At 39.9% G+C, this 18849-nt stretch overlaps 1 protein-coding gene across 1 annotated transcript in view; it reads right to left on the bottom strand.

Annotated features, from left to right (window-relative positions):
- Positions 1–18849, bottom strand: part of ASXL3 (ASXL transcriptional regulator 3) — a 110069-nt gene that overhangs the window by 10511 nt on the left and 80709 nt on the right. Inside the window, exons 8-10 of the mRNA XM_073789893.1 lie at positions 16852–16948; positions 14587–14692; positions 435–2391 (exon numbers count right to left, since the gene is read on the bottom strand). Coding sequence (XP_073645994.1) covers positions 435–2391; positions 14587–14692; positions 16852–16948 — 2160 coding nt within the window. The remainder of the gene's footprint in view (positions 1–434; positions 2392–14586; positions 14693–16851; positions 16949–18849) is intronic.

Below are 18849 nucleotides of genomic sequence, written 5' to 3'. Positions count from 1 at the left end.
TTGGAAAATGAATGAGGAGATAACACGTACCTTCATTTCTTGAGGGCAAGCCTCTGACTTTTGACTACTGCTTACTCTAGTCCTACTGAACTTTTATAGGATGAATTATCTTTCCAATTTTTCCAAGTTTATATAGGTCTCTGTCCTACACTGTGGAGTCCCCCAGAGACCCTGTATCTCGGTGGCCTGTGGGCTCCTCCAGGGCCTGTTCTCCCTCCGCCCTTCTTTTTCCTTAAACGCCAAGGTCTAAATATGTACATCTATCTAAACTTATTGTATGAGCTCAACGCAGTCTGAAAAAGGATCATTTAATATTAGGCTGGTGCTGGGAGTATTAGATTATAAACTGCTACATTTATTTTTGAAAAATTAAGTATCTAAATAGAAAAAGCCTATCTATGGAATTTCCCTTTTTTAAAAAAAAAATACCATACCTTGAGAGGTGGAACCCTTGGTTCCTCTCTTGGAGGCTGTTCTTTCTCAGATGGACTGCTGGATGAGATGCTCCGGCTTGACTGGTCATCTTCTATCCTAGCCCTCTTCTCCTTACAGATCCCAAAGCTGTGATGCTCTGCGGTTTTCCTCTTCGATATCTCAGATTCTCTACTTTCATTTCTTACCCCATCTGGGGACTTGGAGGGCTCTGACAACTTGGAAGTATGAGAGGTCTCCAACCGATTCTGTGAGCTCCCTGGCTTATGCATTTTATTTCTAGAGCCTTCTGAAAATGAAGCCTTATCCACCGATGAGATGTATTGCTTGTCCTGTAATTTAGCTGATGGGAGCTCATTTCCCTTACTCTCTGTCTCTTCAGAAAAGACAGGTAATTCCAATGGTGAAGACATCGCTTTCTTTTCTGTTCTTTGCAGGACATTATGATTTTTAACTTTTATCATTTCTGTAGAAGGAAGTTCTGGAATCGAAGCGGGATAAGGCTTCTCAGTTTCAACATGTGATTTACAAGGCTGCTGATTCAGGGTCTTATTGTGCAATTCTTCTGATGAATATGCTTCAGGAGCAATGGAAGAAGAACCCATTTTGATAGGCTCAGGAGTATTTGATAGAGGCTTCTGCTGAGAGGTAAGGCTCTCTCCCAGGGGCTTGGCAGGGGCAGAACCTTCATCTTTCTGGGGGGAGAGTGGTTCTTCAGATATGGAAGTTGACTTTCTTTGTTGATGCACCATTCTTTCATTCATGGAAGAACTGGAAATTGGAGATGTTTCTGAAGGAAGTGGCAAACTGGATATAAAAGTGGTCTCAGATGTGAGAAGCATGGAAGACACTGAAGAAGTTTCTGATGTCAAAGGTAAATCAGACATGGGCGAGGTTTCTGATGTTAAAGGTAAATTTGACACTGGGGATGCTTCAGATGTTAACGGTAAATTGGACATCAAAGACGCTTCTGATATTTCAGGTGAAGTGGATATTGGAGAGATTTCTGACATCAAAGATGCATGAAGATTTTCATCAGTGGCATTTCGCTGATTATATTTGTCCACATTTTCAGTGCTGGACACCTCAGAACAAAACGTTGTCTCGAGGGAGGCTGGGGTACATGATTCTTCTGAAGTGGATTGGGTTTCCCCTCCTGGGGATGTCAGGCTGGTACAGGCTCCCTCTGGGCTCTCAGAAGAGAAGGATGTTTCAGAGATGCAAGCATTTTCAGAAAGCTGTTCATCAGGATCACTCTGCAGCTCCATATCTACAGCGACTCCTTCACTTGGAAATTGGCCTTCTAAAGACGATGACCCTGTTTTAATTTTTGGAGTGTTGGTCTCTAGTGCAGTTTCTGGCTCCTTATGTTCTGTGTCATTGACATGAGTCCCAGATGAAGTGGAAGGAACGAGAGAGTCACAGACTTCTAGCTGATCAATGACAACTGACATCTCTTCCTGGGGAGATTCTGATTTCTCTTCCACTTTAACGTCAACATGAGGCAAAGTTTCTAAAACATCATTCATTATAACACAGGATTCCAAATTATCTTCAGGAGGTGCTATTTGGGGCTCCTCATGAGAGTTGGCTGGACTTTCTGACTCCTCAGAAAAGTCAGGTATTGTCTTGTGATTCTCATCCTGGCACTCACAGATGCTAGTCTCTACCTCTTCCTCGATTTCTTCCTGAATCACAGATTCTTCGGGGATCAGGATGTCCTCTGATTCTGACTCTGTCATTACATCTTTACCTACGTCTACCATGGGACAAAGTGTAGCACAGAAATCAGGCTCCAGAGAAGTTGGACTTTTCATGCTTTTTGGCTGTTGTTCTTTCAAGGGAGTCTGTGCAGATAGACCAGGAAGGCCAGAGGTCCCGCATGAAGAACTGCTTTCAGCTCCATCATTGTTTGGTCCAGATGTGAGTTTTATAGAGTCCTCTCTTGACATGCCCAACCTGAACAGAAATTAGAAATATTAAATTATTGTTCAACCACAAAACATGAAAGGTACAACTTGGATTTCTCACCAAATATAGTATTCATAGAAGTAAATGCATAAAATTAATTTTATAATCACTAAGTAACATGTTTAGCTTATATAAACCATAAACCATAGTTTATGATGGATTAGTTTTTCTACTGCTTTTATAATCATAACTAAAATAAACTCTACTTCTGTTTAAAAAGTATTGATTTTTATTCTGTAAGTAAGGGAGACTGCACACTAAAAAGATTAAAAAAAATATGGGCTGAAAAGCAAAACAATGTATAAGACCTAAATTTTTTAAAGTCAGAAAGTAGAAGTATGTCCTTATAATAGAAAGTTACATAGTCCTTAAAGGATGCAACATCACCAAATAATTAAGATCAATGGAAGATGGGTATGTTGTAAAATCTTGAAATGGAAATGACTTCCAAAGATTAAGTTCTATTAACCCAATGTAAAAGTTGTCCATCACCATATTTTAGTACAATATCTAAGTGTCTAACCTAAGACAAGATGGAAATTTCACTAAATAAACATATTTGGGGTCATCAAAGTTGATTCTACTAGATTACATTCATGTGAGGCAAGACTTTTAAAAATTCTTTCACGTAGATCTCTTACTGTAAAGATATTCCATAAAAAGTGAGTGTAGAATATCAAGAAATAACCCAGCCTAATGTTCAGGTCATAAGGTAAAGTTTATCAGAATTGCAATCAACAATATTGTAAATCACTATTTCCTGTCATACTAAGTTACAATGTCAGCATCAGATGGTAGGGGAATATGCTGCTCTAAATGAAGTTAAATTAGAGTACAGGCAATTACAAAGATGAGCAGAAGAGAGAACATTCCCAGAGGAAGAAACATATTTGTGTGAGGAAATACCGCTATAACAGGAAAATACCTCAGTAAAATATTCTTCAACCTTTTAGTTAAATTAAATCCTCAAAATGAAAGGGAAATAAAATTGAATACACTTTTTGGGTATTTGATCATTGCGTTCTTCACTAAAATTCAGAAGGCTGAGAAAGGAAGATAGAGGACCCTTCCTTCATAATTAGTCTCTTTTCTTTCAACTTTCCCTAAGATGGGTTCAAATTAAACCACAATTTATATTATAGTGAGAGGAAAAGAATAATATAACTACACTACAGATGAATTTAGAGCAGAATAATCAGCTAGGAATAAGGTCTCCTGGGGCCAGATCAAGCAGAGATACCACTGATACCAGGTTAGATGGAGAACACACAGAATCTACCCACTGGCAGCCAAATTTCAGCTAGCTGATTAATAAGAATATTATTAAATATATTTAATATTATTAAATATCATCTATGTATATAATATATATATATCTCATATGGAAAACAGCACTGTATAAAACATACGTGTAAACATTTTATTATTTTCATGGGAAAATAGATTTAAGGTGGCATAAGGCATAGAAGGAAGACGTTCACAGCACACCACATAACCACACAAAGGAAAACTCTGACCGCCTGAAATCTAGACTGCAAATCAACAGACCAACTCCTATAATTTTGAGTTAGCATATACATGGGATCCCTACAAGAAATTAAAACGAATATAGGACAGTACTGTATTACAGGCAGAATAAGCCAATAAGAACCAAAATAAAGATCTCAAAGAGCAGAAAACTAAATCAGACAGATCTTAACTAAAGCTGAATTTCAGTGGTAACATTCTTGGGAAAACTTAGAACGATGAGAAGGCACATGGTGTCAGTCAACTGAAAATTATCTGATGCTAGGAAAATATCCCTCACATATTGAAGGAATGTAGGTAATCTAGAAGTAACAAAATTAGAAGGGTAGTCAATGAAATGTCCAAAATACATCAGTCATCCAATACGTAATCAAAGATAGGAAAAGACAAGCAAGAAGTCCAGGGATGTAAGGGGACGGAAACTCCATGGATAAACTACAGCAAGAAAAGGGTCAATCAAGTAAAAGAACTGTTTGTATTCAGAACTCAGTGATGCTGATGGGGAGTCGTGTTTACTCACAGTATTGTAGCTGTCACCTTCCAGGACAGGAGTCTTTAACTTGATATCCATGAGAGTCTACGGAGCCCCCAAATTTCATGTAAAAAATTGTAGGTGTGTGAATTTTTCTGAGAAGGATTTGCAGGTGAGCTAATTACTGAACCACACCAAGTAAAACTGGGGAAATTACTTAGTTTCACTGCCTCTCAGTTTCCTGAACCCTTTTTAAAATAAGAATAATAATGGTACCCACCTTATAGGACTGCTGGGAGGGTTAAGTGAAACAATATTTGCAAAGCTCTTAGAAACCTATCAGAGCCAGAGTATGTTCAAGGATTGTTTGCTTGACTGAGGAAAAACTCTCTGTATGGTCTCTACAATGCAGGCTCTCTGGCATCTAGGATAGTGTGTGGCACGGAGGCGATGCTGCATGAATACTGAATTGATAAAAGCACAGGCCCAACACTCAACAAAAATTAAGGACCAGTTTTTTGGAGGTAACTAACTTGGTTATGCTTCTGCCATTACTGACAAGAGTGCTCCCAACATTCCCTTTGTCAGAAAAGGTAAGGAAGGCAGGGTTCTTAATCCTGCTGGACATGAGCACGATGGGGAAGCATCTAAAAATACAAATTCCTGGGCTCAACTCCTGAAGATCACCCATCAGTACATCTGGGGTGGGAAATCTGTACCTATTTTTAAAAGCTCCAATGAAGATTGTGATGCCAGAGGCTTGAGTAATACTGCTGGCAACTAGCCTGTAACTAGCGTGCCACAATTTTAATTTTTGAGAAAGGACATTAATTATCTCCTTTTAGCTTTGCTTAAATATGTATATGCATCCAAAGTCCTAGGGCAACAACTGAAAAGGAGCCTTCCTACTCAAACTCAGGAGGAGGGCTACTTAGGACAACTCACCAGAGGCAAGGCTGCTCCGAGTAAGCAGGCTGCTCATCACGTGATGTCTTTTTACAACGAGCGCTCATGTGAGACTCCCCCTGACGGTTTTCCTCATTTACAGGGGGAGTTTCGTGAAATTAGATCAAATGGTACAGGTTGTGTTGCCTGCAACCACCTCAGTGTCTTTTACACAAAACAACGACTTTCGAGGGGATGAGAAGATGGCGGAAGAGTAAGACGCAGAGATCACCTTCCTCCCCACAGATACACCAGAAATACATCTACACGTGGAACAACTCCTACATAACACCTACTGAAGGCTGGCAGAAGACCTCAAACCTCCCAAAAGGCAAGAAACTCCCCACGTACCTGGGTAGGGCAAAAGAAAAAACAGAGACAAAAGAATAGGGACGGGACCTGCACCAGTGGGAGGGAGCTGTGAAGGAGGAAAGGTTTCCACACATTAGGAAGCCCCTTCGCGGCCAGAGACTGCGGGTGGCAGAGGGGGAAAGCTTCGGAGCCACGGAGGAGAGCACAGCAACAGGGGTGCGGAGGGCAAAACGGAGAGATTCCCGCACAGAGGATCAGGGCCGACCGGCACTCACCAGCCTGAGAGGCTTGTCTGCTCACCCGCTGCGGAGGGCGGGGCTGCGAGCTGAGGCCTGGGCTTCTGTCGGAGCGCTGGGAGAGGACTGGGGTTGGCGGAGTGAACACAGCCTGCAGGGGGTTAGTGCACCACGTCTAGCTGGGAGGGAGTCCGGGGAAAAGTCTGGACCTGCCGAAGAGGCAAGAGACTTTTTCTTCCCTCTTTGTTTCCTGGTGCGCGAGGAGAGGGGATTAAGCGCCCTGCTTAAAGGAGCTCCAGAGATGGGCGCGAGCCGCGGCTAAAAGCGCGGACCCCAGAAACGGGCAGGAGACGCTAAGGCTGCTGCTGCCACCACCAAGAAGCCTGTATGCGAGCACAGGTCACTGTCCACGCCCCCTTCCGGGGAGCCTGTGCAGCCCGCCACTGCCAGGGTCCCGGGATCCAGGGACAACTTCCCCGGGAGAACGCACGGCACACCTCAGGCTGGTGCAACGTCACGCTGGCCTCTGCTGCCACAGGCTCACCCCACACTCCGTGCCCCTCCCTCACCCCGGCCTGAGGAGCCAGAGCCCCCGAATCAGCGGTTCCTTTAACTCCGTCCTGTCTGAGCGAACAACAGATGCCCTCCGGCGACCTACACGCAGAGGCGGGGCCAAGTCCAAAGCTTGAGCCCCGGGAGCTGTGAAAACAAAGAAGAGAAATGGAAATCTCTCCCAGCAGCCTCAGAAGCAGCGGATTAAAGCTCCACAATCAACTTGATGTACCCTTCATCTGTGGAATACATGAATAGACAACGAGTCATCCCAAATTGAGGAGGTGGACTTTGAGAGCAAGATTTATGATTTCTTCCCCTTTTCCTCTTTTTGAGAGTGTGTATGTGTATGCTTCTATGTGAGATTTTGTCTGTATAGCTTTGCTTCCACCATTTGTCCTAGGGTTCTATTCGTCCGTTTTTTTTTTTTTCTTTTCTTTTTAAAAAATTTTTTTTCCTTAATAATAATTTTTTATTTTAATAACTTTATTTTATCTTTATTTAATCTTTCTTTCTTTCTTTCCTTCCTTCCTTCCCTCCTTCCTTCCTCCCTCCCTCCTTTCTTTCTCTTCTTTCTTTCTTTTTCTTTCTTTCTTTTCTTCCTTCCTTCCTTTTCTTCCTTCCTTCCTTTGCTCCCTCGCTCCCTCCCTCCCGCCCTCTCTCTCTCTCTTTCTTTCTTTCTTTCTTTTCTTTCTTTCTACTTTTTCTGCCTTTCATTCTGACCCGTGTGGATGAAAGGCTCTTGGTGCTGCAGCCAGGACTCAGTGCTGTGCCTCTGATGTGGGAGAGCCAACTTCAGGACACTGGTCAACAAGAGACCTCCCAGCTCCACATAATATTAAACAGCGAAAATCTCCCAGAGATCTCCATCTCAACACCAGCAACCAGCTTCACTCAACGACCAGCAAGCTACAGTTCTGGACACCCTATGCCAAACAACTAGCAAGACAGGAACACAACCCCACCTATTAGCAGAGAGGCTGCCTAAAATCATAATAAGTCCACAGACACCCCAAAACACACCACCAGACGTGGAACTGCCCACCAGAAAGACAAGATCCAGCCTCATCCACCAGAACACAGGCATTAGTCCCCTCCACCAGGAAGCCTACAAAACCCACTGAACCAACTTTAGCCACTGGGGACAGACACCAAAAACAACGGGAACTACGAACCTGCAGCCTGCAAAAAGAAGACCCCGAACACAGTAAGATAAGCAAAATGAGAAGACAGAAAAACACACAGCAGATGAAGGAGCAAGGTAAAAACCCACCAGACCTAACAAATGAAGAGGAAATAGGCAGTCCACCTGAAAAAGAATTCAGAATAATGATAGTAAAGATGATCCAAAATCTTGGAAATAGAATAGAGAAAATGCAAGAAACATTTAACAAGGACCTAGAAGAACTAAAGATGAAACAAGCAACGATGAACAACACAATAAATGAAATTAAACATACTCTAGATGGGATCAATAGCAGAATAACTGAGGCAGAAGAATGGATAAGTGACCTGGAAGATAAAATACTGGAAATAACTACTGCAGAGCAGAATAAAGAAAAAAGAATGAAAAGAACTGAGGACAGTCTCAGAGACCTCTGGGACAACATTAAATGCACCAACATTCGAATTATAGGGGTTCCAGAAGAAGAAGAGAAAAAGAAAGGGACTGAGAAAATATTTGAAGAGATTATAGTTGAAAACTTCCCTAATATGGGAAAGGAAATAGATAATCAAGTCCAGGAAGCACAGAGTCCCATACAGGATAAATCCAAGGAGAAATACTCCAAGACACATATTAAACAAACTCTCAAAAATTAAATACAAAGAAAACATATTAAGAGCAGCAAGGGAAAAACAACAAACAACACACAAGGAAATCCCCACAAGGTTAACAGCTGATCTTTCAGCAGAAACTCTGCAAGCCAGAAGGGAGTGGCAGGACATATTGAAAGTGTTGAAGGAGAAAAACCTGCAACCAAGATTACTCTACCCAGCAAGGATCTCATTCAGATTTGATGGAGAAATTAAAACCTTTACAGACAAGCAAAAGCTGAGAGAGTTCAGCACCACCAAACCAGCTTTACAACAAATGCTAAAGGAACTTCTCTGGGAAAGAAACACAAGAGAAGGAAAAGACCTACAATAATGAACCCAAAACAATTAAGAAAATGGGAATAGGAACATACATATCAATAATTACCTTAAATGTAAATGGACTAAATGCTTCCACCAAAAGACACAGATTGGCTGAATGGATACAAAAACAAGACCCATATATATGCTGTCTACAAGAGACCCACTTCAGATCTAGAGACACATACAGACTGAAAGTAAGGGGATGGAAAAAGATATTCCATGCAAATGGAAACCAAAAGAAAGCTGGAGTAGCAATTCTCAGAGAAAACAGACTTTAAAATAAAGACTATTAGAAGAGACAAAGAAGGACACTACATAATGATCAAGGGATCGATCCAAGAAGAAGATATAACAATTGCAAATATTTATGCACTCAACATAGGAGCACCTCAATACATAGGACAAATACTAACAGCCATAAAAGGGGAAATCGACAGCAACACATTCAAGTAGGGGACTTTAACACCCCACTTTCACCAATGGACAGATCATCCAAAATGAAAATAAATAAGGAAACACAAGCTTTAAATGGTACATTAAACAAGAAGGACTTAATTGGTATTTATAGGACATTCCATCCAAAAACAACAGAATACACATTCTCCTCAAGTGCTCATGGAACATTCTCCAGGATAGATCACATCTTGGGTCACAAATCAAGCCTTGGTAAATTTAAGAAAATTGAAATTGTATCAAGTATCTTTTCCGACCACAACGCCATGAGACTAGATATCAATTACAGGAAAAGATCTGTAAAAAATACAAACACATGGAGGCTAAATAATACACTACTTAATAATGAAGTGAGCACTGAAAAATCAAAGAGGAAATCAAAAAATACCTAGAAACAAATGTCAATGGAGACAAGACGACCCAAACCTATGGAAGGCAGCAAAAGAAGTTCTAAAAGGGAAGTTTATAGCAATACAGTCCTACCTTAAGAAACAGGAAACATCCCAAATAAACAACCTAACCTTGCACCTAAAGCAATAAGAGTAAGAAGAACAAAAAATCCCCAAAGTTAGCAGAAGGAAAGAAATCATAAAAATCAGATCAGAAATAAATGAAAAAGAAATAAAGAAATGATAGCAAAGATCAATAAAACTAAAAGCTGGTTCTTTGCGAAGTAAAAAAAAATTGATAAACCATTAGCCAGACTCATCAAGAAAGAAAAGGGAGAAGACACAAATCAGTAGAATTAGAAATGAAAAAGGAGAAGTAACAACTGACACTGCAGAAATACAAAAGATCATGAGAGATTACTACAAGCAACTCTATGCCAATAAAATGGACAACCTGGACGAAATGGACAAATTCTGAGAAATGCACAACTGCCAAGACTGAATCAGGAAGAAATAGAAAATATGAACAGACCAATCACAAGCACTGAAATTGAAAGTGTACTTAAAAATCCTCCAGCAAACAAAAGCCCAGGACCAGATGGCTTCACAGGTAAATTCTATCAAACGTTTAGAGAACAGCTAACACCTATCCTTCTCAAACTCTTCCAAAATATAGCAGAGGGAGGAACACTCCCAAACTCAGTCTACAAGGCCACCATCACCTTGATACCAAAACCAGACAAGGATGTCACAAAGAAAGAAAACTACAGGACAATATCACTGATGAACATAGATACAAAGATCCTCAACAAAATACTAGCAAACAGAATCCAACAGCACGTTAAAAGGATCATACACCATGATCAAGTGGGGTTTATTCCAGGAATGCAAGGATTCTTCAATATACGCAATCAATCAATGTGCTAAACCATATTAACAAATTGAAGGAGAAAAACCATATGATCATCTCAATAGATGCAGAGAAAGCTTTTGGCAACATTCAACACCATTTATGAGAAAAACCCTGCAGAAAGTAGGCAAAGAGGGAACTTTCCTCAACATAATAAAGGCCCTATGTGACAAACCCACAGCCAACATCGTCCTCAGTGGTTAAAAACTGAAAGCATTTCCACTAAGATCAGGAACAAGACAAGGTTGCCCACTCTCACCACTCTTATTCAACATAGTTTTGGAAGTTTTAGCCATAGCAATCAGAGAAGAAAAGGAAATAAAAGGAATCCAAATAAGAAAAGAAAAAGTAAAGCTGTCACTGTTTGCAGATGACATGATACTATACATAGAGAATCCTAAAGATGCTACCAGAAAACTACTAGAGCTAAACAATAAATTTGGTAAAGTAGCAGGATACAAAATTAATGCACAGAAATCTCTGGCATTCCTATACACTAATGATGAAACATCTGAAAGTGAAATCAAGAAAACACTCCCATTTACCATTGCAACAAAAAGAATAAAATATCTAGGAATAAACCTACTTAAGGAGACAAAAGACCTGTATGCAGAAAATTATAAGACACTGATGCAAGAAATTAAAGATGATACAAATAGATGGAGAGATATACCATGTTCTTGGATTGGAATAATCAACATTGTGAAAATGACTCTACTACCCAAAGCAATCTACAGATTCAATGCAATGCCTATCAAACTACCCTGGCATTTTTCATAGAACTAGAATAAAAAATTTCATAATTTGTATGGAAACACAAAAAGACCCCGAATAGCCAAAGTAATCTTGAGAATGAAAAATGGAGCTGGAATAATCCCTGACTTCTGACTATACTACAAAGCTACAGTAATCAAGACAGTATGGTACTGGCACAAAAACAGAAAGAGAGATCAATGGAACAGAATAGAAAGCCCAGAGATAAACCCACGCACATATGGTCACCTTATCTTTGATAAAGGAGGCAGGAATGTACAGTGGAGAAAGGACAACCTCTTCAATAAGTGGTGCTGGGAAAACTGGACAGGTACATGTAAAAGTATGAGATTAGATCACCCCCTAGCACCATACACAAAAATAAGCTCAAAGTGGATTAAAGACCTAAATGTAAGGCCAGACACTATAAAACTCTTAGAGGAAAACATAGGCAGAACACTCTATGACATAAATCACAGCAAGATCCTTTTTGACCCACCTCCTAGAGAAATAGAAATAAAAACAAAAATAAACAAATGGGACCTAATGAAACTTCAAAGCTTTTGCACAGCAAAGGAAACCATAAACAAGACCAAAAGACAACCCTCAGAATGGGAGAAAATATTTGCAAATGAAGTAACTGACAAAGGATTACTCTTCAAAATTTACAAGCAGGGCTTCCCTGGTGGCGCAGTGGTTGAGAGTCCACCTGCCGATGCAGGGGACATGGGTTCGTGCCCTGGTCCAGGAAGATCCCACATGCCGCAGAGCGGCTAGGCCCATAAGCCATGGCCGCTGAGCCAGCATGTCCGGAGCCTGTGCTCCGCAACGAGAGAGGCCACGACAGTGAGAGGCCCACATAACACAAAAAAAAAAAAAAAAAAAAAAAAAAAAAATTTACAAGCAGCTCATGCCCCTCAATATAAAAAACAACCCAATCCAAAACTGGGCAGAAGGCCTAAATAGACATTTCTCCAAAGAAGATATAAGATTGCCAACAAACACATGAAAGAATGTTCAACATCATTAATCATTAGAGAAATGCAAATCAAAACTACAATGAGATATCATCTCACACCAGTCTGAATAGCTATCATCAAAAAATCTAGAAACAATAAATGCTGGAGAGGATGTGGAGAAAAAGGAACACTCTTGCACTGCTGGTGGGAATGTGAACTGGTACAGCCACTATGGAGAACAGTATGGAGGTTCCTTAAAAAACTACAAATAGACCTACCATATGACCCAGCAATCCCACTCCTGGGCATATACCCTGAGAAAACCAAAATTCAAAAAGAGTCATGTACCAAAATGTTCATTGCAGCTCTATTTACAATAGCCCAGAGATGGAAACAACCTAAGTGTCCATCATTGGATGAATGGATAAAGAAGATGTGGTACATATATACAATGGAATATTACTCAGCCATAAAAAGCAACGAAACTGAGCTATTTGTAATGAGGTGGATGGACCTAGAGTCTGTCATACACAGTGAAGTAAGTCCGAAAGAGAAAGACAAATACCGTATGCTAACACATATATATGGAATTTAAGAAAAAAAAATGTCATGAAGAACCTAGGGGTAAGACAGGAATAAAGACACAGACCTACTAGAGAATGGACTTGAGGATATGGGGAGAGGGAAGGGTAAGCTATGAGAAAGCGAGAGAGTGGCATGGACATATATACACTACCAAACGTAAAATAGATAGCTAGTGGGAAGCAGCCGCATAGCACAGGGAGATCAGCTCAGTGTTTTGTGACCACCTAGAGGGGTGGGATAGGGAGGGTGGGAGGGAGGGAGACGCAAGAGGGAAGAGATATGGGAACATATGTATATGTATAGCTGATTCACTTTGTTATAAAGCAGAAACTAACACACCATTGTAAAGCAATTATACTCCAATAAAGATGTAAAAAAAATTTTTTTTTCAAGTTACAGATAAAAATTCTACAGCAGTTGGACTAGAGCAAAAAAAAAAAAAAAACGACTTTCAAGCATTAATTGTGTATGTGGGAATTAAAGCACAAATTACTCTATCCATGATGATCTAACGTTGGTGTCAATTGTCAGCTCTAAAATCCCTCTTTCTTTCTTAGGGATCTGGCTGTCTGTGAAATTCAAATTCTGCCCAAGGAGAATATGTTCCTGTTAACCATGAGGCAAAGGAGAAACTACTTTCAAATTAGCTCAGTCAGTACCATACTTAGGTGTGACTGGTATTATTTTTAAAACACACACATACACAAATAATAATAAATTAAAAAGCGGTTATAGCCTCCTACACTATTGGTGGGCATGTACATTGGTGCAGTCACTAATGGAGAACAGTATGGAGGTTCCTCAAAAAGCTAAAAACAGAGTTGCCGTATGATCCAGCAATCCCACTCATGGGCATATATCCAGACCAAACTATAATTCAAAATGATATATGCACCCATATGTTCATAGCAGCACTATTCATAATAGCCAAGACATGGAAACAACCTAAACGTCCATCAAAAGATGAATGGATAAAGATGTGGTGTGTATATATACACAATGGAATATTACCTAGCCATAAAAAAATAATGAAATAATGTCATTTACAGCAACACGGATGGATGTACCTAGAGATTATCATACTAAGTGAAGTTAAGTCACACAGAGAAAGACAAATACTGTATGATATCACTTATATGTGGAATCTAAAATATGACACAAATGAACTTATCTATGAAACAGATTCATAGACACAGAGAACAGACTTCTGGTTGCCGAGTGGGGCTGGGGGCAGGATGGACTGGGAGTTTGGGATTAGCAGATGCAAACTATTATATATATGTAGAATGGATAAACAAGGTCCTACTGTATAGCACAGGGAACTATATTCAATATCCTATGATAAACCATAATGGAAAAGAATATAAAAGATAATGTATATACATGTATAACTGAATCACCTTGCTGTACAGCAGAAATTAACACACTGCAAATCAACTACTTGAATAAAATATGTTTTTAAAAAAGTGCTTTTACATAAAGAGGAAAATGGATAGAGTAAAGGGTAATACCTCAGGCTCTCCCCCAAATAAGGATGAAACAAATGTATATGGAGAGTCAAAATTTTTGGAAAAAAATGTGAGAATTAAATATGTGTCCAAGACTACTTATCTCTAATGCATTTATTAATGAAAATGCTTAGATTAAAAAAAAAACAGGAGATTTTAACTAAAATCCAGTTAGGAAAGCCAAAATTGACTTCTATAGAATTTCATGTGCTATTTTCAGTCCAAAATGAATTTTCATGGACAAGTTATAAACCCTTGAAAATGCATTTTTTAAAATTTAAGTGCCGATAGGCCATATAATTTTACCTGCAATTTCTTACACTGAGAGACTACTGCCTTTTATCACACGTTTATAAAGTTTTATAGCATGTGCTAAGTGAAACGGAGAATTACATTTTCATTTCCTTCTCAGAGAAATGAGAAGAAGATACTCTAGTACTTACTTTTCTCCATAAAACCTTTCGAAGAATTTTTCTTTCCAGGGTTCTGTTTTCTTTTCCTTTTCAATTTCTTGCCTTATCCGCAATTGCATTTCTGGAGTAAACTCTCCTAGAAAGAAAATGCTTAGATATTGAGTAAAAGTTGTCATATATTTTGCCAGTTAATAAAGAAAACATGTAACTAATTTGAATAAACTTTTATGGATGCCAAAAGGTAAAAAAGCTGAGCACTGATAATATTTCTACAGCTTCCTTTTTTATGAACATCACTCAGTCATTTAGTCTTAGACAGAGTCCAAAGCATTTAGCAAATGTACTGAGTGCTAGGCGTTGTAAATGAAAGTGTATATTCACTGTCCTTGATGAAACCAGTCTGGTGAAAGAAAAAGCACACAGTTGAGTATAATAACACAATGTGGAAAGCCCCGTATAGGTCATAAGAATAAATGAAGGGAAAGTACTTAATCCTCCCTAAATTGATTAGGGAAGACCATACATAGAACCTGATCCTTGAGTTAGCTTTTGAAAGATGACCAAGCTTTCATACAGTAATTAGTTCACAAGGCACAGAGATATGAATACGTATATTTACGTGCTTTTGAGTGGCCAGTTATGAGTAGACCACAGGATGAAATGAAATAGGAAAGGTAGGCAGTGGCCAATTACCCAACACATGTTTTAAAGAGAGCCCTGAATTTTTCCTGTAAGAGACAGAGGGAGGTCCTGGCGGTGTTCACTGAGGGAGGAATATGTCCAAATAAGCAACTTAGAAACTGGTTGGGAGGCTACTGAGTAGCATAGATGAGAGATGGAGATTACAGTCAGGCCAGCATCTTGAGAATGTTGGAGAAGATTCAAAGACACAAGTAACAGTTCATAACCAGATAGACCTGGGGAGAAGGAAGAGGAACAAAGACATCATCAAGGTTTCAAAGTGAGGAGCTGTGAGAAAAGGGGGTGACCTTAGTAGACAGAAGGCAGAAGAAATAGTAGACATTAAAAGGGAAGAGAGTGCTTCCCTGGTGGCGCAGTGGTTGAGAGTCCGCCTGCCGATGCAGGGGACACGGGTTCGTGCCCCGGTCCGGGAAGATCCCACATGCCGCGGAGCGACTGGGCCCGTGAGTCATGGCCGCTGAGCCTGCGCGTCCAGAGCCTGTGCTCCGCAACGGGAGGGGCCACAACAGTGAGAGGCCCGCGTACCGCAAAAAAAAAAAAAAAAAAGAAAGAAAAAGGGAAGAGAGTTTAATACTGGCATTTTGGTTTTAAGGTGCCTGATACTGGAAAGATCCAGCAGGTTTGTGGAATGGAGCAGCAAAGGATTGGGAAAGAGGACTTCCAGCCAGATTTGGACGTTCTCAGCATGTGGGCTATATAGCTGAAACTAGCTGAATGAGGCTCTTAGAGCATGGGAATAGTTGCAAAAGCAAATAGCAGGGAGGAGAATGGTGGAGACATCACCATTTACCATCAGGTGAAAGAACAGGAGCTCCTGAAGGAAGGTGAGAAAAGGCTGTCAGAAAGGTAGCCTGGGGACACAATTTAAAATATATTATGAATGTCGAAGGCAGATGGTTTCAAATTAGATGGGGTAGATAACAAGTGAGACATAGGAGAAGGAAGATGAAATGCCAAGGACTGAGAAGAGGAAAGTGAACTTTTTTTTTGTAATGAGAAAGCCATTCTTATTCTCTAGAAGGGACTGTTCCCATTGTGTATGGTGGGGTCACACCCAACCATAAACATGTGAGTGGCTAAGGGAGTAAAAATGTGGTAACACTGGGTATTTTTTAGTCTTTCATGAAGCTTGGTGACTAAAGGAATGATAAGATGAAGTGGTGGCTTCAGGGGAAGACTGCATTAAAAGAAGATTCTTCCAGGCTCTTGGACATTAGAGAATACACAATGCATCAAACACATAATTAAAATGATTATTCCAAAGAAAATCTTGCCATATCAAAAAATTTTATTATGTTCCAGATAACGTCATGCTTTCTTCAAAAATACTGGACTTTCTCTAGTTAAGCCCTCGCACAGAAACGAAGACCCAACACAGCAAAAATAAATAAGTTAATTAATTAATAAAAATACTGGACATCAAAAATGCGAAGTATAACAAAAGAATTAATGAAGTCATTTGAAATAGGATGTGAGTTTTTACTCAAGTATACTTCAGGGGGGAAAATGACTTGGGAAGCAGAGAAAGGTGCAAATCTCAGTACAGTCTGTTGACTTAAATATGTCAAATAATAATGGGAAATAGAAACTTACCTTCTGCCAGTCGCTGTTTCCAGCCTTGTGCTGCATATGCAAAGAATTCATTATTTAGAGCTGAAGTACTGAGGCGTAAAATTCCATCACTTCCCATCTAGGAAATAAGCCGACAAAACCAAGATTCCATCAAGAATAATTCAAAGCAAAAGTATGCAGGGAAGAAGCAAAAACTGAGGGTGTGAGTGTGTGTGTGAGAGAGAGAGAGAAAGAGCGCGAGAGAAACAGCAGGGTAAAAGGCAGGGAGGAAAGGAATCTAACAAAAGATGAATTTCCTAGTAGGAAAACTGCACTGCTTACAGTGACTATTATAATGACTAAATACATCAACTTAAAGGAAATCTGTATTAGGCATTTCCATTATCAGTGGTGAGTATAACAAATGTATGTGATTTAATCAAAAAATTTATATCTTTGTCATCTTTATATGCCTTAAATGATACCAAATTAAAAATCTACATATGTGTACACCTTTAGATTATTTTTTTAATTAAATTCTCTAAAGTTTGTGGAAGCTAAAGAAATCTAGTCTGATCACTTGGGTTCTTCCACTGTCTGAGGTTCAGTTCAGACGACAAAGTTCTGAAACATTAAAACAAATACACCCACACTGTCATACATACCCTTCGCTCTATTCTTCTCACCTCTTTGGGTGCACACAGAAAACAGGTATACAAAGTTTAAAATCTGTGCAACTGTATGCTACTAACCTTTTTCCTCAAATTTATTATTTTTCAAATTCATGCACGTATAGAAGAGATTTGGATAAGCATCATCGAACTGGATGCTTTTAACTTTCCAACTATTTACTACATCTGCCCTGTGAATGTATTCTGCTTGCTGACACGGGGGATAAAAATCATTAGTGTTGTCCTTGGCTGGCTTCTCATGTAGTTGAGGAGTGAAGACAGAACACATAAAAAGTTAAACAATGCCAAGCATGAGGTGAGTGGGAATTAAAAAGGGGAAAAAAAAAAAAAAGCTAGGGGAGGGTATCTAGGTGGATGTGAGTGGTTAGGAAGAACTTGATGCCAGGGGTCAAATGGGTTAGGGTCTTGGGCAAGTAACAGGATTGGGGCAGAATGGTTTTATATAAAGTATACAGTACAGAGTGGGAGCTTTGTTGTAGAGGAGGAACATCACAGACAATCAGTAACTGGACCGTTCATGAAGGCGTGAAGATGTTCTAGCCTGCTATTGAGTCAGTTTGGCAAACTGTAGCTCCAGTTACATTTTCAAAGACTTCCTCTTACTCTCACAGACACCCCCGTGTGTCCTAAGCGCTAATAAGTCACTGCTATCTGAAAACACACTCAGACACGTCTTAGCCCCATGTTTTTGTTCGTTTGCAGTCTTCTCTACACCCCATTTTCACCCACTGAAATACTGTCCCTCTTTTAAATTTAACTCAAATCATGCCTTCATGAATATGTCAGCTAAACCATCATTCGGGAGCAAAGGAGAATACTGAGTCTAAAAGTAAATATTATACTAGCAACTCAAAGCCGGATAATGGTCAACAAGTCCAGAAAAGAGAGACACTGAACAGGTGTGAGACATCCTGGATGCTGCCATCATGGCAGCCACAGATTTGAGATCCTGAGTTTCCTCATTTAAGAAGATACTGATAACCATACTAAAATATTCAATACACTTGGAAAATTTCAGGCAAGACTTTGTTCATGCATGGATTCACTGTTTACTCACAATTATTTCATCTTCATTCCATAGATACTTATTAAGCCACTCACACGAACCTGTGTACCGGGCGCTTTTTGGGTGCAGGCAATACGGTGGCAGTAAAGAAAAAGGCTCTGCCCTTATATTCTGAACATATTCCCCATACAGCAGATGGTTCTGGTCCCTGTGCATCTCTCCCACCCACCTGAGCTCAGCACGGCTGTGACGTACAGTGACATCGCCACGCACGTATCCCACCTCAGGGTCTTACCACAGCCCCAAGATGTGAGTGGCTAAATGGCCTCGCCTTCCCACCTT

Source organism: Tursiops truncatus, chromosome 13 (assembly GCF_011762595.2).
Source record: "Tursiops truncatus isolate mTurTru1 chromosome 13, mTurTru1.mat.Y, whole genome shotgun sequence".
Lineage (NCBI taxonomy): Eukaryota > Metazoa > Chordata > Mammalia > Artiodactyla > Delphinidae > Tursiops > Tursiops truncatus.
Note: the sequence above shows the minus strand (reverse complement) of the source record. Positions and strands in the feature narration are given on the sequence as shown.